Raw genomic sequence first — 16,821 nt, 5'->3', positions numbered from 1 at the left:
TCGAAAAAGCCCGATCTATCAAAATATATAAATGATAACAGTTTTTCACTGCGTTTAACCCGTAACGGAAAATCGCCCCCAAAGTCGAAAAGGGCACTTTTTGGCCATTTAAAAAAAAAAATTCTATAAAAAGGCATCAAAAGGTCGCACAGTCATAAAAATGATAACAATGTAAACATCATCAAAATCTGCAAAAAACCACAGCTCCATACACCAAAGTATAAAAAAGTTCCAAAAAAAAAACAAACAAAAAAACATTTTGTACAGGAGGTTTTAATTTTTTTAAATATATGAAAACATTATAAAACCTATATAAATTTGTTATCCCCGTAATCGTACCGACCCAAAGAATAAAGTAGACATGTGATTTGCGGCGTACAGTGAAATACGTAAAATCCAAGCCCACAAGAATACAGCACAAATGCATTTTTTTTACCAATTTCACTGCATTTGGACTTTTTTTTCCCGCTTCCCAGTACACGGCATGGAATATCAAATACCAACATTTTGAAGTGTAATTTGTTACGCAGAAAATAAGCCATCACACAGCTCTGTACATGGAAAAATAAAAGTTACAGATTTTTGAAGGTGGGGAGTGAAAAATGAAAAACGAAAAAGGCGTTTAGGAGTTAAGACTGCCAGGGGCCCTGGGCTGTAGGACAATTGTGTGCCCCTTCCATTCACTCGTCTAATTTTATTTATTGGTTCAACATTTACTCCCTGAATATAGAACCAGAAGCAATCTTCTTGGAATAGGTTGGTGATCCCTTCTGTTGGCTTTCAGTTCTGCAGTTTAAGGAACTTTGAAGGTTTTGAAAGTGAGCTAACATCCATGTGTGTTGAGAGCTGGCACATGTTTGGTGATTTCACGGCTGGAAGCTCCTCTCTTTATTATCACTGCAGGGCAGTATCTTTTTTTGGGGGAGATTTAGGTGGTCATGGGCCCAACAGAACGGTGGGCCCGAGGCTGCCACCCAAACCACCTATTTTATAGTCCAATACTGGTTGACATTTGCCATTGTGGATTTGATGTGTTATTAGTGACATCTTGTGAGAATTTCCTGTCAATAACATCTTTAGAAATATATTTACTTAGAAAATTGATGACATGTTAAATACTTATTTCAATGTCTGAATATATGTGAACATTCTCAAAAGTACTAACACAGAATATGCTACATTTAGATTTTCCCTATAGCTGGCAATCACTTACATAAAATATTATAGTGGTCACTTTGCTTCTGATTTGTTCCAAGTGACTTGCACTTGGTCTCTTGGCTCTAATTTACCAGCGTGCAATGTGTAACACTAGTGTGAAATAACACAGATTTCTGCTATGTGACTTACGTGCATTTCCTGCAGGGCTTTTTGTGCTAGCTATATCAAAAGTGAGGAAAACAATGATTTCACATTGCAACCCACACATTAATTTTATGTTTCCCATTTAGCACATAATTTGAAAGGTCTGTACAATACATGTAGGTTGACTGAAACAGATTCATGTAGTTATTTGTAAGTCGCCCACTATTCTTCAGAAATCAATTCTTTTGTGAAGCTGTCTGATCATGCTCTAGAAGGTTTTATCCCCTGATCTTTGTACTTCCATCTAAACTCTATGAAATAACCACCTTCCACTGTGCCGCAATTAAAATGTTTCTTGGAGAAAGCCCAAGTGCTGCTAAAATATATTTGGCTTAGGGTGGCCTCACATTGGCGTTTTTTTCCACAACAGTGATTTTTCACTGAACCCATTTTGGCTTATGGACACGTACAGATTGATTTTTGCTTCCTGGCTGCAGTGATTTTTCACTGATGCCTTACTGAACAATTCTTTTCAATGCACCTTTTCACACATCAGTTTTTTTCATTGATCAAATGTTGTCATTGAATTCGAAAGAACAGGTTCTTGTGAAAAGGCCCAGTGAAAAGAATGCTTCAGTAAGGCATCAGTGAAATATCACTGAAGCCAGGAAGAGAAAACCAATCTCTATGTATGCATGTGTATGAAAACCCTGTTCAGCCCAGTGTACAAAGGTAGAGTGGGATTACCTTCAATTTTGCAGTACTACATGGTGGACCAGTTGAAAACTACTTCTAAGCATTGGTTATCATTAGAAATCCAGTGTTTTCCAAATAAACTCAGTGTTTCTGAGCCGAACTTGGCTCTTTCCTCAGTAAATCTGTTTGCTACTGAGGAAAGAGCCGAGTACGGCTCAGAAACGCGTCTAGCACATTAGTTTTGGAGGAGAATTTTTATAACAAGATATACTTTTTCCAATACTTCTTGCTACAACTCCTGTTTTTGGATTAAAGACATCGGAGAAACTCTGTTGGCGTACTTGTCACTTTTCAATTCAAGATGTATGATATCTGGAGTGTTACACCAAGATCAAGCATGGCCCGATAGATTGAATTAAAACCCGCGTGTATGCACGGTGACAGTCGTACAGATGTCTCAATGGAAGTAATTTCTTCACTGAACCACTGTTTCAACTGACGCCGTCAGGATCATACATCCCCACGTTTCCATCTATCATCAAGGTGTATAAAGACAAACAAACAGCAGCAAGAACAAAAACTATCTCTAGACAGATTGCACAAAATGGTTTCTGAATAATGAGATGGACGACACTGAACAAGATGGCGTCTGGGTGAACAGATCATCATCTGGAAGGAAATATGATATCCAATACAATAACTATAAGTTCCTTTAACCTCCTTCTGTATATAGTTCTGAGAATACTTTTAGAAAATATACTTAATACAATATTTAAATGCATGCCTCACCAAATAATACAAACATCCAAGAAATTTCATTACAAAATAAAATTTATCTGCAATCCTCTATCTAACTGCTGGGAACTCCAGCTGTAGGGTATCTCTAAGGGAGTTTTGATATCCTGTTCGGCCAATAACCAGGGTCCCAGAAGTCAAACTTCCAGTGATCAGACATTTATCCCCAAATCTGTGTATTTTATGACAACAACTCTATAAGTACACAATGCAAACACAAAGTAAAAAAAAAAAGATCTGCTTACCTGACCCAGTAACTCTAACTCTGAGCAGTCTGACTTGGACAAAGGACATTGTGTCACTTTGAGATCTAGCTCTGGTAAAGAGATTCTGGAAGGAAGAACCATGATGAAGAACTGGAGAAGACAGTTCTGGTCTCAGCTGTTGCTTGGCAGATGTCACAGGTGCTACCTGTTTTATCATCGACTTCCATGTTGTATCTAGATCACAGTGGATGCTGTTTTTTGGCTTTTCGTATTCTCCAGTAATAAAAGAGTCTGCCATGAGTCAATGTAAAGAGACTTCTTCATTAAATACAAGCATGCAGATTTGAAGCCTGTGTAGAAGCAGAGGTACAGGAAGTAACCACAACCCTCCCTGAACTTTCTTTCTTTTTTCTGTTTTACGGTCACAATGTCATAAGACATAAGCCATGATGTTTGTGAATTACTAAAACTTGATTACCGTAATAACTAATGGCTATCTACACCATATCAGTATCTTCCCTACTGCTTACTTTATGTAGTGCTTACTTTTGTTTCGTTTTTAAATTGTAAGAATGTACAAAATGATTTGCCCGTTATAACCAGGCCTAAAGGAAGACTTACTGACCAGACCTTTTTTATTTATTTGTTCCACTCTTTATTTTTTATTTTTTCAAAACAGAATACTGCTAAACAGTATTTAGTTCCACATCAGCAATACACAACAAACAGGTAAAGAAAAGAATTGTCACATACAGTGGATATTCTTGAAACAGCAGCATATATAAGATAACACCTAAATTAGCTTAATCATTTTTAGTCCACCGACTAGTCCCAAATATATAGGTATACACTAGAATTCATGTAATTGTAACAGAGCTGGTGTCATAAACCACTACAATAAACCACTTAATAAAAATCCAAATTTTATTGATATACACTAAAACACACTTAAAAAAACACACCCTACGGGGCACATTTACTTACCGGGCCAATGGAGGTTCTGAAATAAGGAGTGCCTGGCGATCATGCACTCTGGTGCGATTTACAAAGATCATGCGCCCGATTTCCTGCATCTGTCGATTCCCCGCTCAGGTCCGCCGGAGTTCACCTTCTTGTTCCCGGTGTATGTAAGTGCATGTCTTGCGCCACAATTTTAAAGTTAAATCCTGCGCTTAGTCCGTCCAATAGTTCGACTGCCTGCCGCCGATTTCTTTCACATGAAAGTCGGGGCGATTGCACCAAAATCCGATCGCGTGCGACACAATCCCCTTCTAAATAGCTCACAGCGGTGCAAATCCCGAAAATTTCTAAAAGCCGACGAAAGTGCAAAGCGAGGGACCCTTAGTAAATAAGCCCCAATGTGCGAAAAACTCTCCTCCACTCACTACAATAAGGCAGTGTAGGTTCCTATCAACTGACACATGATAAGGCTACCTATAAACATGGACTGGAAAAGTGCAAATAAATATGCAGTTTTTAGCAATATAGGCCAGCAAATAAGCCCCCAAGTAATGTAACATAGGTATAAATTAATATTCCATTTTACTGATGGAGGAACCTTTCATAAACTAACACTTTAAACTAACCTTTTGTCAAACTAGCCATAAAACTTTTGATAAATATTTTCCAAGGCATTTAAGATGTATGTTATATTAACAGCACCAATGTTGCGTCTGTGTAAGGTCTGTTTCTCTATTTATTTGTGAGAACTTCAGTGTAAGTGACTTCCTGTCTAGAAGAATTTATATCATGTATCTTATGGGCCGTAAAATAAAACATTTTGATGACATCCTTTTCATGTTTTTCTACTGTACATTTGCCTGTTTAATTACGTCACGCAACATAACATACAATGTAACATGTATTAAGTTATTTGCAGAGGACTCGGGAACTAAGCATATGAAGGGTGGGTATCTGCTGCATTATACAGCAAATATACATCTTCTAAACATCATAGCTGAAAGATACTTACATTATTGTCTAAATAACCATTTATTACAGAATCAATAAAAAGTACCATGTGGGTCGCAACTTGTTGTAGGACAGTGGTCCAACCACCAACACAGCTGTGTGAAATGAACGTGGCATTACCTCCACCTAGTTGCGACCTGCATGGTAACAATTGTGTACCCATATTTACTTGCTGATTATCCCCTGATAAAAGGCCCATTTAATAGTGGACCTGGAAACACATAAGGATCTTATCTTTAGGGTATTCTAGTGTTTCCAGTACTTTGGGGATTGAGGGAGAATGCAGTCATTGGGACTACTAGGAGCAGTGCTGGTAGCTTATTCCGGGAGAATCCCAGAATGGCCGGTTATTTCCCCTATCTTCTCTTGCCACACGAAGACTGGTGATATCTAACATTTCTGTACCTACCTGGCATGTGTACGGGTGGTGTTTAGGATATTGATATAGCGTTATACACTCACCGGCCACTTTATTAGGTATACCTGTCCAACTGCTCGTTAACACTTAATTTCTAATCAGCCAATCACATGGTGGCAACTCAGTGCATTTAGGCATGTAGACATGGTCAAGACAATCTCCTGCAGTTCAAACCGAGCATCAGTATGGGGAAGAAAGGTGATTTGAGTGCCTTTGAACGTGGCATGGTTGTTGGTGCCAGAAGGGCTGGTCTGAGTATTTCAGAAACTGCTGATCTACTGGGATTTTCACGCACAACCATCTCTAGGGTTTACAGAGAATGGTCCGAAAAAAAACAAAACATCCAGTGAGCGGCAGTTCTGTGGGCGGAAACGCCTTGTTGATGCAAGAGGTCAGATGAGAATGGGCAGACTGGTTCGAGATGATAGAAAGACAACAGTGACTCAAATCGCCACCCATTACAACCAAGGTAGGCAGAAGAGCATCTCTGAACGCACAGTACGTCGAACTTTGAGGCAGATGGGCTACAGCAGCAGAAGACCACACCGGGTGCCACTCCTTTCAGCTAAGAACAGGAAACTGAGGCTACAATTTGCACAAGCTCATCGAAATTGGACAGTAGAAGATTGGAAAACGTGGCCTGGTCTGATGAGTCTCGATTTCTGCTGCGACATTCGGATGGTAGGGTCAGAATTTGGCGTCAACAACATGAAAGCATGGATCCATCCTGCCTTGTATCAACGGTTCAGGCTGGTGGTGTCATGGTGTGGGGAATATTTTCTTGGCACTCTTTGGGCCCCTTGGTACCAACTGAGCATCATTGCAACGCCACAGCCTACCTGAGTATTGTTGCTGACCATGTCCATCCCTTTATGACCACAATGTACCCAACATCTGATGGCTACTTTCAGCAGGATAATGCACCATGTCATAGAGCTGGAATCATCTCAGACTGGTTTCTTGAACATGACAATGAGTTCACTGTACTCAAATGGCCTCCACAGTCACCAGATCTCAATCCAATAGAGCGTCTTTGGGATGTGGTGGAACGGGAGATTCGCATCATGGATGTGCAGCCGACAAATCTGCGGCAACTGTGTGATACCATCATGTCAATATGGACCAAAATCTCTGAGGAATGCTTCCAGCACCTTGTTGAATCTATGCCACGAAGAATTGAGGCAGTTCTGAAGGCAAAAGGGGGTCCAACCCGTTACTAGCATTGTGTACCTAATAAAGTGGCCAGTGAGTGTATGTCTTCTGGTGCTCTGGTTTTAAATGTGTTGTTGGAATTATTATGTTTTAATGATTTGTTCACCTCTTCCCCCTATCCTGCTACCATGAGGGTCTGAGAGATGTAACAACACAGCCCCCCCCCCTTACAATGATCAAACATGTATCCCTGAGGGTGATGCCACACGTCATGTTTTTGGATGTTCAAACGCATGCGTTTTCAGATGTTTACCATGCATTTGTCTGCTTTGAACCTGTTTGTCTTATTAGATTAACAGGTTGAAAGTAGCCAAATGCACGGTAAATGGTAAAAAAATGTATGCAATTTAAAAACGCATTTTTTTTAAAATTGACTGAAAAGGCATGCGTTAAAGCGGTTCAGAAACGGGACGTATGGCATCACCCTTAGGCCTCATGTACATGACTAAGTATTTTCCTGTTCTATATATACATCTGTATTTTGGCTGTAAATACAGCACATTTTTCATCCTTATAAGCACGCATGGCACCGTATATTTATAAAATACAGTGGTCTGGCACATGATGGATGGCTGACTATTGGCTGGCTGACAGAATGCACCTCCCACTGAATACAGTACTGTGTGTACGAGGGCGGTTCCATAAGTACCCGTGTTTGACGACAGAGGGTTTTCCTGAAGGAAGTTGGTATTAACATCGTGTGCTGCCATCTACTAAATGACAATGACAAACTAAATGGTTAGTTTGGGTTTGGCAGCCATTTGGGTAAGACGTATTTAGTGATTTTCCCTAAGATGGAAAAAGTGCAGTATCGTTCGGTAATTTGCTTTTTAATTTTGGATGGGAAAAAAATGCAAGGAGATAAAAGCTAAGTTGAATGCTGTTGGATGCAGCCATCTATGATCACAGTTAGATATTGGTTCAACCAATTTAAACATGGGCCAACATCCGTTTTTGATGAGGAGCGACCAGGACGCCCGGCAGACATGGTTACCAAGGAAATCATTCAAAAAGTCCACGACATGGTACTTGCTGATCAACGAACGAAAGCGTGCGAAGTAGACTATTATGTATGGTTTATAGTAATAGTCTTTTCATATGGGAAAGTCATATGGGAAAGTAAGGGCCCCCTAAACCTCTTGGGCCCTGGTGCGACCGCAACCTCTGCACCCCCTCAAGTTACGCCCCTGTATCTACACTTGTGTAGTATAATCTGCAGAATGTGGACAGTAGTGAGAATTTCTGTATATGGTGCACAAATCTAAATTTGCACTGGGGCCAACCGGAGTCTTGTTACGCCACTGGTTAATATATCTGTTTATATACCAGTTATTATTTTATTAATAAATAACTGCAAACAGTATCAGGTCTAAAGGTGGCCTATATGTGCCCTATTTCACAGACATGTATATTTTTCAATCAGGAAGCAGAGAACCGTCTAGTTCTGGTGAGTTAAACTGTATGTGTGAAAGCAATTTCCTCTACAAAGGTCGTGCTGACAAAGAACTGTGATTACAGCTGCTATGTGAAGACTTAAAAGGATCATTTACTCTTTAGTGACCTGTTTTGGGTCAAGAAGGACTTTTGTCTTTTTTAATTCTCATTTTTTTTCCTTATCAAAGTTGATTAAAATGCAAATAAACATACAATGTGCAATAATATGGGAAACGACACACACAGTAAAAGCATTATACAACAGGATATAGCCAATGGATCATAAATCATCTCAAATACATCAAAGCAATGATATCATACATCAAAAGTGTGCAAATATCACAGGTACAAAAGGCAAATGACAGTTTAAAAGAGAAAAGCTGATAATAGAAAGAAAAAAGAGAGAATAGGGAGAGCAAGTAATGGGGCGGGAGATTGGAGGGCAACCCCAAGGTTTGTTGTAGTCTAGGCAACAAGACTCATAAACATTCAGGGCACTTAGCGGAAAGTAGCAGAACATTGGCAAGTCCTCAAACTCCCTGAATGGGGACCAGATGGACAAAGTCTGGAAAAAGGTGTCAATACGATGAGATCTACTCCATTTTCTCTAATAGTTCATTTCAAGACCCATTCAGCAAGTGATGGACTAGGGGTAGATTTCCAATGGTAAAGAATCACGGTTCTTGCCCTAGTGCGTCCAAACGTATAGATAAGTAATGGTGGCAAGGATGTCACGGGTGCCCCTGCGATCCATGTCTCGGATCGGCCAGCGTGCTTGTCTCCGCTCCCTAGGGCGCGTGCGTGCCGGCACTGGCAGATTTAAAGGGCCGCTGATTGGCGCTTGCCACTTCCGGGTTTCCTTAAAAGCCGGCTTCTCCCAGCAACTCCCGCCGTATCTTTGAGCTTCATGCCACTGAGAAAGCTTCCATCGGCGATTCTTTCCTGCCTTCTGGCCTCCCGTTGTGACCCCGGATCTGACCCTACGCTGCCAGCCTCAACCCCCTGCTCCGTCCCCGACCTTGCATCATTGCCACCTGCCTTGACCATCTGGCTGTTCCTGACCATGAGACTGCCTAGTGATTCTGTACCTCGACCTTGGCTGCCACAGCGGACAAGTCGCACCTGTGGAATGACCTGGTGGCACCACGCCGCAGCAAGACCCTCCTGCTTTGCGGCGGGCTCTGGTGAAGACCGGGTGCCACTCAGATCCCAAGTGTCAGCTTGTGTCATCATCCGCAGTGGTTCAGGGGATTCACTAACCCCGAACTCTAACAGTAAGATCCGGCCATGGACCCCGCCAAGGTTTTGCTTCCAAAACTGGCTGATCTTACCACCATTGTGGTTCAGCAGTCCCGGGAGATTGCTTTGCAAGGAGAACAGCTTGGACTAGTTACCGCCATACTGCAGCAGTTGGTTGCTGCTCAGCAACAGCAACAGACTCCTGCGACTACTCCTGTTACACCGGCTTGTCTACCAGCCGCTGAACCAAGGCTAAGACTTTCTATTCCTGACAAGTATTATGGGGACCCCAACATTTAACATTATTGCTTGTTTTTTTCTTGGAGTGCTACCCCTTATATGCGCTTTCAATTTTATATGTTTCTCATTTGAGATCACATGCTTGGATTTTTCACGTGATCCCGTCACATGATTTGACCCCAGTGACGCCTATGTTACCCTGGTAACCGGAAGCATTGGGGTTTCTCTTCTCATTATGTACTCAACTTTTAATGATTTTTCTTTGTTTTGCACCAAATATAGTATGTTGTAACAAGTAAATGTATTCATTATATAATGCAAAACATTTATTGTTGTATGTTATTTCTTCTGTCCAACCACAGTTTGTATGCGGACTTCATGCACGGTGATCAACACCCATTTCTACACAGGTGGATTAATTCACAAGTGCATAAAGATGCAGACACAACTTGGTTTGGACAGACCATGACTAAGGACGTATGCACAAAAATATACCACTTCCACTACAAGGTAGATAAAAGTGAAAAGAAAAGCTGGCTCACCCAACCTTCAGATCGTTGTCGGCTGTACACACACGGAGAGTCTTCTGGTGCACGGAAAAGATCCATCCATAGCCGTATGGTATATGCAGAGAAAAAGTAGTCGAACTGGCACAACACGAGAGACGTCACAGGGGTACTAGTGCCCAATGTCGCTTTCTTTATTGAATAAAATGTAACATACACGAGGACGGCGGCTGGTTAACGCATTTCGATGGGATCCGTCTTAATTATAACCTACCTGACCTAACAACACACTCGCCTTTTAACCTTCACAGCTGAGTGATACGGTGGAGGAAACTCCCTCATTCACCCCACGTCACATGGCCCGGGCAGCACCTCCGACATCACATGAACAGAGACTCCCCCTATCGTCACATGACCGTGAGCCCGGCTCGAAACCACGCGATTGTGGTAAGCCGAGATTATTAACAAACAATCCTTAAAATATTGTTACATGTATAAAAATACACATTACTGTTGATATTTACAGCAAATGTATTAGTTATAAAAAGATGGTGTACTCTAGGAATAAGTTATAAATTACAAATGCACTTGTTGGCAAAATAGCGGAACACACATACTTCACAAAGTGGACATTATACAATGTAACTATTATCACTTGGTTTCAACCTGAAGATATAAACAAATAAATGTCCTAAGATTCTTATAATTTTTTACACTCAAAATGTGAAACTGCGTGTGTCTCCGAATGGGAGAAGAGGACACAGAAGGAGAATGCAGAGAATAAACAGGGAGGAAGGAGAAGATGTGAAAAGGAGAGAGCAAAGTCAAGATGAGAGATTTATTGCAGTATTGAGAAAGGATATGCAGGCAGTCCCGGGGTTACATACAAGATAGGGACTCTAGGTTTGTTATTAAGTTGAGTTTGTATGTAAGTCAGAACTGTATACTTTATCATTGTAACCCCAGCCAAATATTTTTTTGGTCTCTGTGACAATTGGATTTTAAAAATGTTGGGTTGTCATAAGAACCAGGATTAACAATAAAGCTTCATTGTAGACACCAGTGGTAACTGTTATAGCTGTTTTCTGTAGCCTAAGACTAAATGATAATGGTAAATTGCCAACATCCAAATGTCCGTTTGTAACTAAGGGTCGTATGCAAGTCAGGTGTTCTTAAGTAGGGGACGGCCTGTATTGGATAAGGTTGCTATAAGCGTTATGTGTGAGTATAAGATATATGAGCCAATGTATTAATATGTTAATATGATGTCTTGCCTTTTATTCATGCCCTGTGGTACTCTGCTCTCCATCATGAAAATCCAAAAGCTCTATTTAGTAATTTCCTCTTGATATTGCCCCCTCTTACTGGACGTGAGACTTTCTCAAAATCGTTCCATACAAAATGGCAAATGGATTTATTGTGTACCTCTCTAAAGTGTTTGGAGGCTGCCGATATACCAACTGCCTCATTAGTGACATCCGACAAATGGCGTTGTATCCTCACTTTAAGGGGACCTGTAGTATGTCCTATGTATTGTATATTGCACTCTTTGCATTCAATTGAATAGATTGCATTACAGGTATTGCATAGGGTATACAGGTATATACAGGTATATGATCGAATAGGGTAATTCTTGTTAGTAGTACAAGATGTTATACTTGTGTCCACTGCTAAAAACGAGCATGCTTTACACTGTGTATGCCCACATCTGAAACAACCTTTAGAGTTGAGCCAGGTAACACTGGAATTTTAACTTTTGAACAGGCTGGGTGAAAGAACACCACCTAAGGTGGGAGCTCTCTTAGCCACACATCTGATGCCATTCTCCAACACTGTGTACAAACTTGGATCCTGTAATAAGATTGGAATGAATTTTTGAACTATTCTAGTAATATCCTTAAACTGCCTGCTATAGGCTGTAGAGAACACTATTGGAGCTTTAGGCTTCTGTATTGTGGTGTCACCCTGTTCATCATGTTGCCTATCCAATAACAGATCTTGTTGTTTCATGTTTTTAATCCTATCATCTGTTTTTTCTACATTGGAATTGTAGTATCCCCTCTGGCTTTAAGGCTAGTTTTCTCTTTGTCATAATCACCATCATCGGAACAATTCCTTCTGAGTCTTATTAATTCCCCATATGGTATGTTTCTAACTATGTGTGTGTCAGCGATTTTCGCAGATTTTGTTGACTATCTTAACATCAACCCCATGAATTTAACAACAACCCTAAGAATTTAAAGGTTATGATTAAGACGGATCCCGTCAAAACGCGTTAACCAGCCGCTGTCCTCATGTATGTTACATTTTATTCAATAAAAGAAGCAACATTGGGCACTAGTACCCCTGTGACGTCTCTCGTGTTGTGCTGGCTCGACTACTTTTTCTCATGACTTAGGACGGTTATACCATCTGAAACGCGTTGGTGGACAGGATGTACACTATGGATGTATTAATATTTTCGAATAAATTTTGAACACGTTTTGGAACCTGGCTGGACCATCGGATTATTTTGCTTGTTGTTTTGCCTTCTCAAACTAGGTGGGTCCCTTGCCGGCTCCGTGTATGACCAAAAACAGGCTGGAGGTGAGCTGGAATTTTGCTCTTTGACCCAAAGCTGTGCAGGACTTTATCACTCAGTGCTCCTGAACTTATGCCATCTCAATTTGTCAGCCTCCTCTCCTGGAAAGCCCTGGCATGGGCTACCCCCCTATGTGGCAGAGGCGATCCTGTCACGGCTACTCACATTGCATTCCTGGTGGAATTTCGATCAGTGTTTGAAGAACCTGCACGAGCCTCCTCAGCTGAGACTGCGCTGCTGACCCTGCATCAAGGGACTCGTTTATGGAAGAGTACGCTGTTCAGTTCTGTACCATGGCCTCTGAACTCACCTGGAACGAGGTGGCCCTATCTGCAACCTCCAAAAAAAAGGACTTTCACCTCAAGTCTAGGATACATTGGTGATGTATGAGTGATCTCATCACAGTAACCACTCGGATTGATGTGCGGTTCATGAAACGTGCTGAGGAGTTACGTCACGAGTATCTACAAGCCCGGGTTCAAAGTCTACCTCGCTTGGCACCTGCCTTCTAAAGGCCGCTCCAGCCTCCGGCCGTACTCCCTGCAGAGAAGCCCTACAGAGCCCGACTCTCCCTCCAGGAACTTTCCAGATGATGTCAGGAGAATCTTTGCCTGTATTGTGCCAGTCCAATGCACTTAATTGGGGCTTGTTCAGTCCGCCCCCAACGTCCTGGAAACGCCAGCACCTAGGGTTCTTGGGAGAAGCTTCCCTAAGTGTAAGTAAAGCTTCTTCACGTCTGACTATTCCTGTGCTCCTCAGCTTTGGCACCCACACTCCGATTCAGGTTTCAGCTTTCTTGGACTCTTGGTTCTGCGGGGAACTTTGTGGATGCCGCTCTGGTGTCCCAGCATCACATTCCGGTGGTTCCTCTCAAGCTGCCCCCTGTCATATCCTCAGTTAGTGGACAAATTCTCTCCGATCCGGTACCGCACTGAGCCTCTCTCTCTGTAAGTAGGAGCTCTTCACAAGGAAAGACTGTCCTTTTATGTGCTGCCATGTTTCACCTCCTCTATCCTCCTCTGTCTCCTATGGCTGCAACCTGTCTTGACTTCCTCTGTGACTCCGAAGTCCTTTGAGGGTCTACCTATGTGTTACCAGGACTTTGCCAATGTTTAAAAAAAAAAAAAAAAAAAAAGAGACTTTGCCACCGCACCGTCCCTACGACTGCCCTGTGGATCTCCTGCCAGGTGCCTCTCCCCCCCAGAGGTCATATGTATCCTCTTTCAGTTCCAGAGACTGCTGCTATGTCAGAATATATTAAAGAGAACCTGCAGAGAGGCTTCTTATGTAAATCCTCCTCTCTGGCTGGCGCAGGACCCACCAGTCCCACATACGGCAATCATGTCTCAAACTCGAGAAATGTCAGTATCACCAATGGAGCCTATATTGAGGTCTCCAGATGGATCCTGCTAAACTGTCTGCAGTTCTACAGTGGTCACTCCCAGAAGGTCTACGAGCCATGCAAACCTTCCAGGGTTTTTCCAAACTATTATCGGCAGTTTATCCTGCATTTCTCCTCTCTGGTGTCTCCCTTTGTGGAGCTCACCAAGAAGGGTGCCAATCCTCGCCTCTGGTCCTCGGCAGCTGAAGAAGCCTTCTCAAGGTTGAAGTCTGCCTTTCTTTTGGCTCCAGTTCTCTCTAGGCCTGACACAGAGATGCCCTTTCATCTTGAGGTTGACGGATACTCCGTAGGTGCTGGGGCGGTGCTCACCCAGAAAGGGCCTAAAGGCTGTACTCTCACTTTCGGCTTTTCCTCTAGGGCTTTCTCCCCTGCAGAGAGGAATTACTCTATAGGAGATAGAAAACTATTGGCCATCAAGATCTCTCTGGAAGAATAGCGATATCTACTGGAGGAAGCTCTCCATCTGGTTTGTATATACACAGACCATAAGAACCTTCTGTATCTCCAGACGGCCCAGTGCCTTAATCCCAGGCAAGCCCTTTGGTTATTCTTCTTTTCACCCTTCAACCTGTTGATCCATTTTCACCCAGTGGAGAAGAATATCAAGGCTGATGCCCTTTCCCATGCCTCCAATGTCACTGGAGAAGAGCTGCTCCTTTAGCATATTACCTCTCCTGAACAACTAGTTGTTGCTGCTCCAGTGGATCTTCGGCAGCTTCCTCCCGGCAAGACGTATGCTCGACCTGCACTCCAAAAGAGGATTCCGTCTTGGGAACATTCTTTGCGTATGGCTGGGCATCCTGGGGTGCAACGCTCCGTGGCCCTTATCTCCCGCTACTACTGGTGGCCTGAACTGGTCAAAAATTTTTGGGTTTTTGTGGGGGCCTACAATTCCTGTGTCCAATTCCTTATCGCCTCAAACCGGCTGGCCTGTTGATTCCGTTGCTGATACCCAGTCGTTCGTGGTCTCAAGTGGCTATGGACTTTGTCACAGATCTTCCTCCTTCCTTTGGCATATACCGTCATCTGGGTGGTGACTGTCCGGTTTTCCAAGATGTCCCATTTTGTTTCCCTTTCTGATCTTCCATCTGCTCAACGTCTTGCCAGTTTGTTCCTTCAGCACATCTTTAAGCTCCATGGAATTCCTCAACACATTGTGGCTTGCTGAGGGGTCCAGTTTGTGTCTAAGTTCTGGTGATCCTTGTGTAACCAGATTTAAGTGAATCTGGACTTTTCTTCTGCTTACCAACCAGTCGAATGGTCAAGTGTAAAGGGTGAATCAGACTTCGAGAGTTAGAGTGCTAGAGTTCATGGGCTGAGTTCTCCGAGTTCATGGGGCACCTCCTTTCTTTGTGTCTGCAGACGAATTCATCGCCCTCCTTTACCTTTGTCCGTTCCCTTGGATGTCCCTGCGGTAGAGGAACTGGTACAGGACCTCAAATCTATTTGGGAACAGACCCGTCAGTCTCTCCTCCGGGCCACTGACCGTACCAAGGCTGATAAGAAGCGTAGGACTCATCCTGTGTTCTCTCCAGGTGATAAGGTGTGGCTATCTTCCAGATAAGTCCGGCTGAAGATACCTAGCTACAAGCTTGGTCCCCACTTTCTTGGTCCTTTTGATAAGCGCATCAATCCTGTAGCATATAAGCTCCGTCTTCCACCCACTATGCGCAACCCGAACTCCTTCCATGTCTCCCTCCTGAAACCAGTCAACTTGAACCACTTCTCGCAACAATCTCCTTCTCCTGCTCCAGAGGCTGACTCCACAGACATCTAGAAGGTTAAGGAGGTACTGGACATCAAAAGGAGAGAAAAGGGGTTCACTATTCTTTACGGTGAAACTGCGATTGGCTCATTAAATCAGTTAAAAATTAATATGTGCCACTAAAAACTATTTTTATACAATACCCTGTTTCCCCTTAAATAAGACATCCCCCGAAAATAAGACCTAGTACAATTTTGTTCAGGCTTAGAAATATAAGGCCTCCCCTGAAAATAAGACCTAGCGGCCGCCATTGCAGCAGCTCCCCCCACGCCATACATTAGTATTAGGAAATCTTTTAGATGCTGCAGAAGGTTGTGACATGGAGAAGAATTCATGGAAGTAAATCACTGGCTGTTGTGCTGCAATGTGATACCAGCAGCTACCGGGATAAGAAGGGTCATTTATGGAAAGTGCTTTTACTAATAATGAGAGATTGGGGCCAATGATTCTAATAGAAATGGAGTCACAAGAAATACAGCATGAAATTCAGAGTTTGGAGAGTCATAAGGATGTTAGAGAAGTTGATTTTTTTGTTCAACGATAAATGTAAATTCTTGTTCATGGAAAAATAAGACGTCCCCTGAAAATAAGACCTAGTGCCTCTGTAGGAGCAAAAATTAATATAAGACACTGTCTTATTTTCGGGGAAACAGGGTAGCAGGTCGTCTGCATTCACTGCAAGTTTGCCAACAGTGCGACCAAGAGAGATACAGTGTATGTGGACATTTTTCTACAATGATACAGCCAGGAGTTCCATTATTAGAACGTAAAAAAGTGGGAAAGAGGACACCCCGGTGACGAAAATGAGGATAAATGAGGAGACAGTCTATTAGCAATAACTTTATCAAATAATTTTACATTAATATTGATGAGCAAGATTGCACAATAATTTGTACAGAAAACAGGGTTCTTCCGTGGTTTGCGAATCAGGGAGATATGTTCTACAAGGGTTTGAGCATCAACTGGACATTTTGTGATAATAAATTAATAATAAAAATCCTAGACAGTAAGGGTTTTAAAAGGTCATTGAAGAGTTTATAGAACCTGTTGGTGA

General features: G+C 42.4%; 1 protein-coding gene across 2 annotated transcripts in view; it reads right to left on the bottom strand.

The window, feature by feature from the left end:
• PHACTR2 (phosphatase and actin regulator 2) overlaps positions 1-3,312 on the bottom strand; it is a 147,570-nt gene extending 144,258 nt beyond the window's left edge. For both annotated transcript variants that reach the window (XM_072141357.1, XM_072141358.1), the window contains exon 1: positions 3,039-3,312. In XM_072141357.1, the coding sequence (XP_071997458.1) occupies positions 3,039-3,297 (259 nt within the window). In that variant the 5' untranslated portion in view covers positions 3,298-3,312. The remainder of the gene's footprint in view (positions 1-3,038) is intronic.
• Between the last annotated feature and the right edge of the window lie 13,509 nt (positions 3,313-16,821).

This window comes from Engystomops pustulosus, chromosome 3, assembly GCF_040894005.1.
Source record: "Engystomops pustulosus chromosome 3, aEngPut4.maternal, whole genome shotgun sequence".
Taxonomy (NCBI): Eukaryota; Metazoa; Chordata; class Amphibia; order Anura; family Leptodactylidae; genus Engystomops; species Engystomops pustulosus.
Note: the sequence above shows the minus strand (reverse complement) of the source record. Positions and strands in the feature narration are given on the sequence as shown.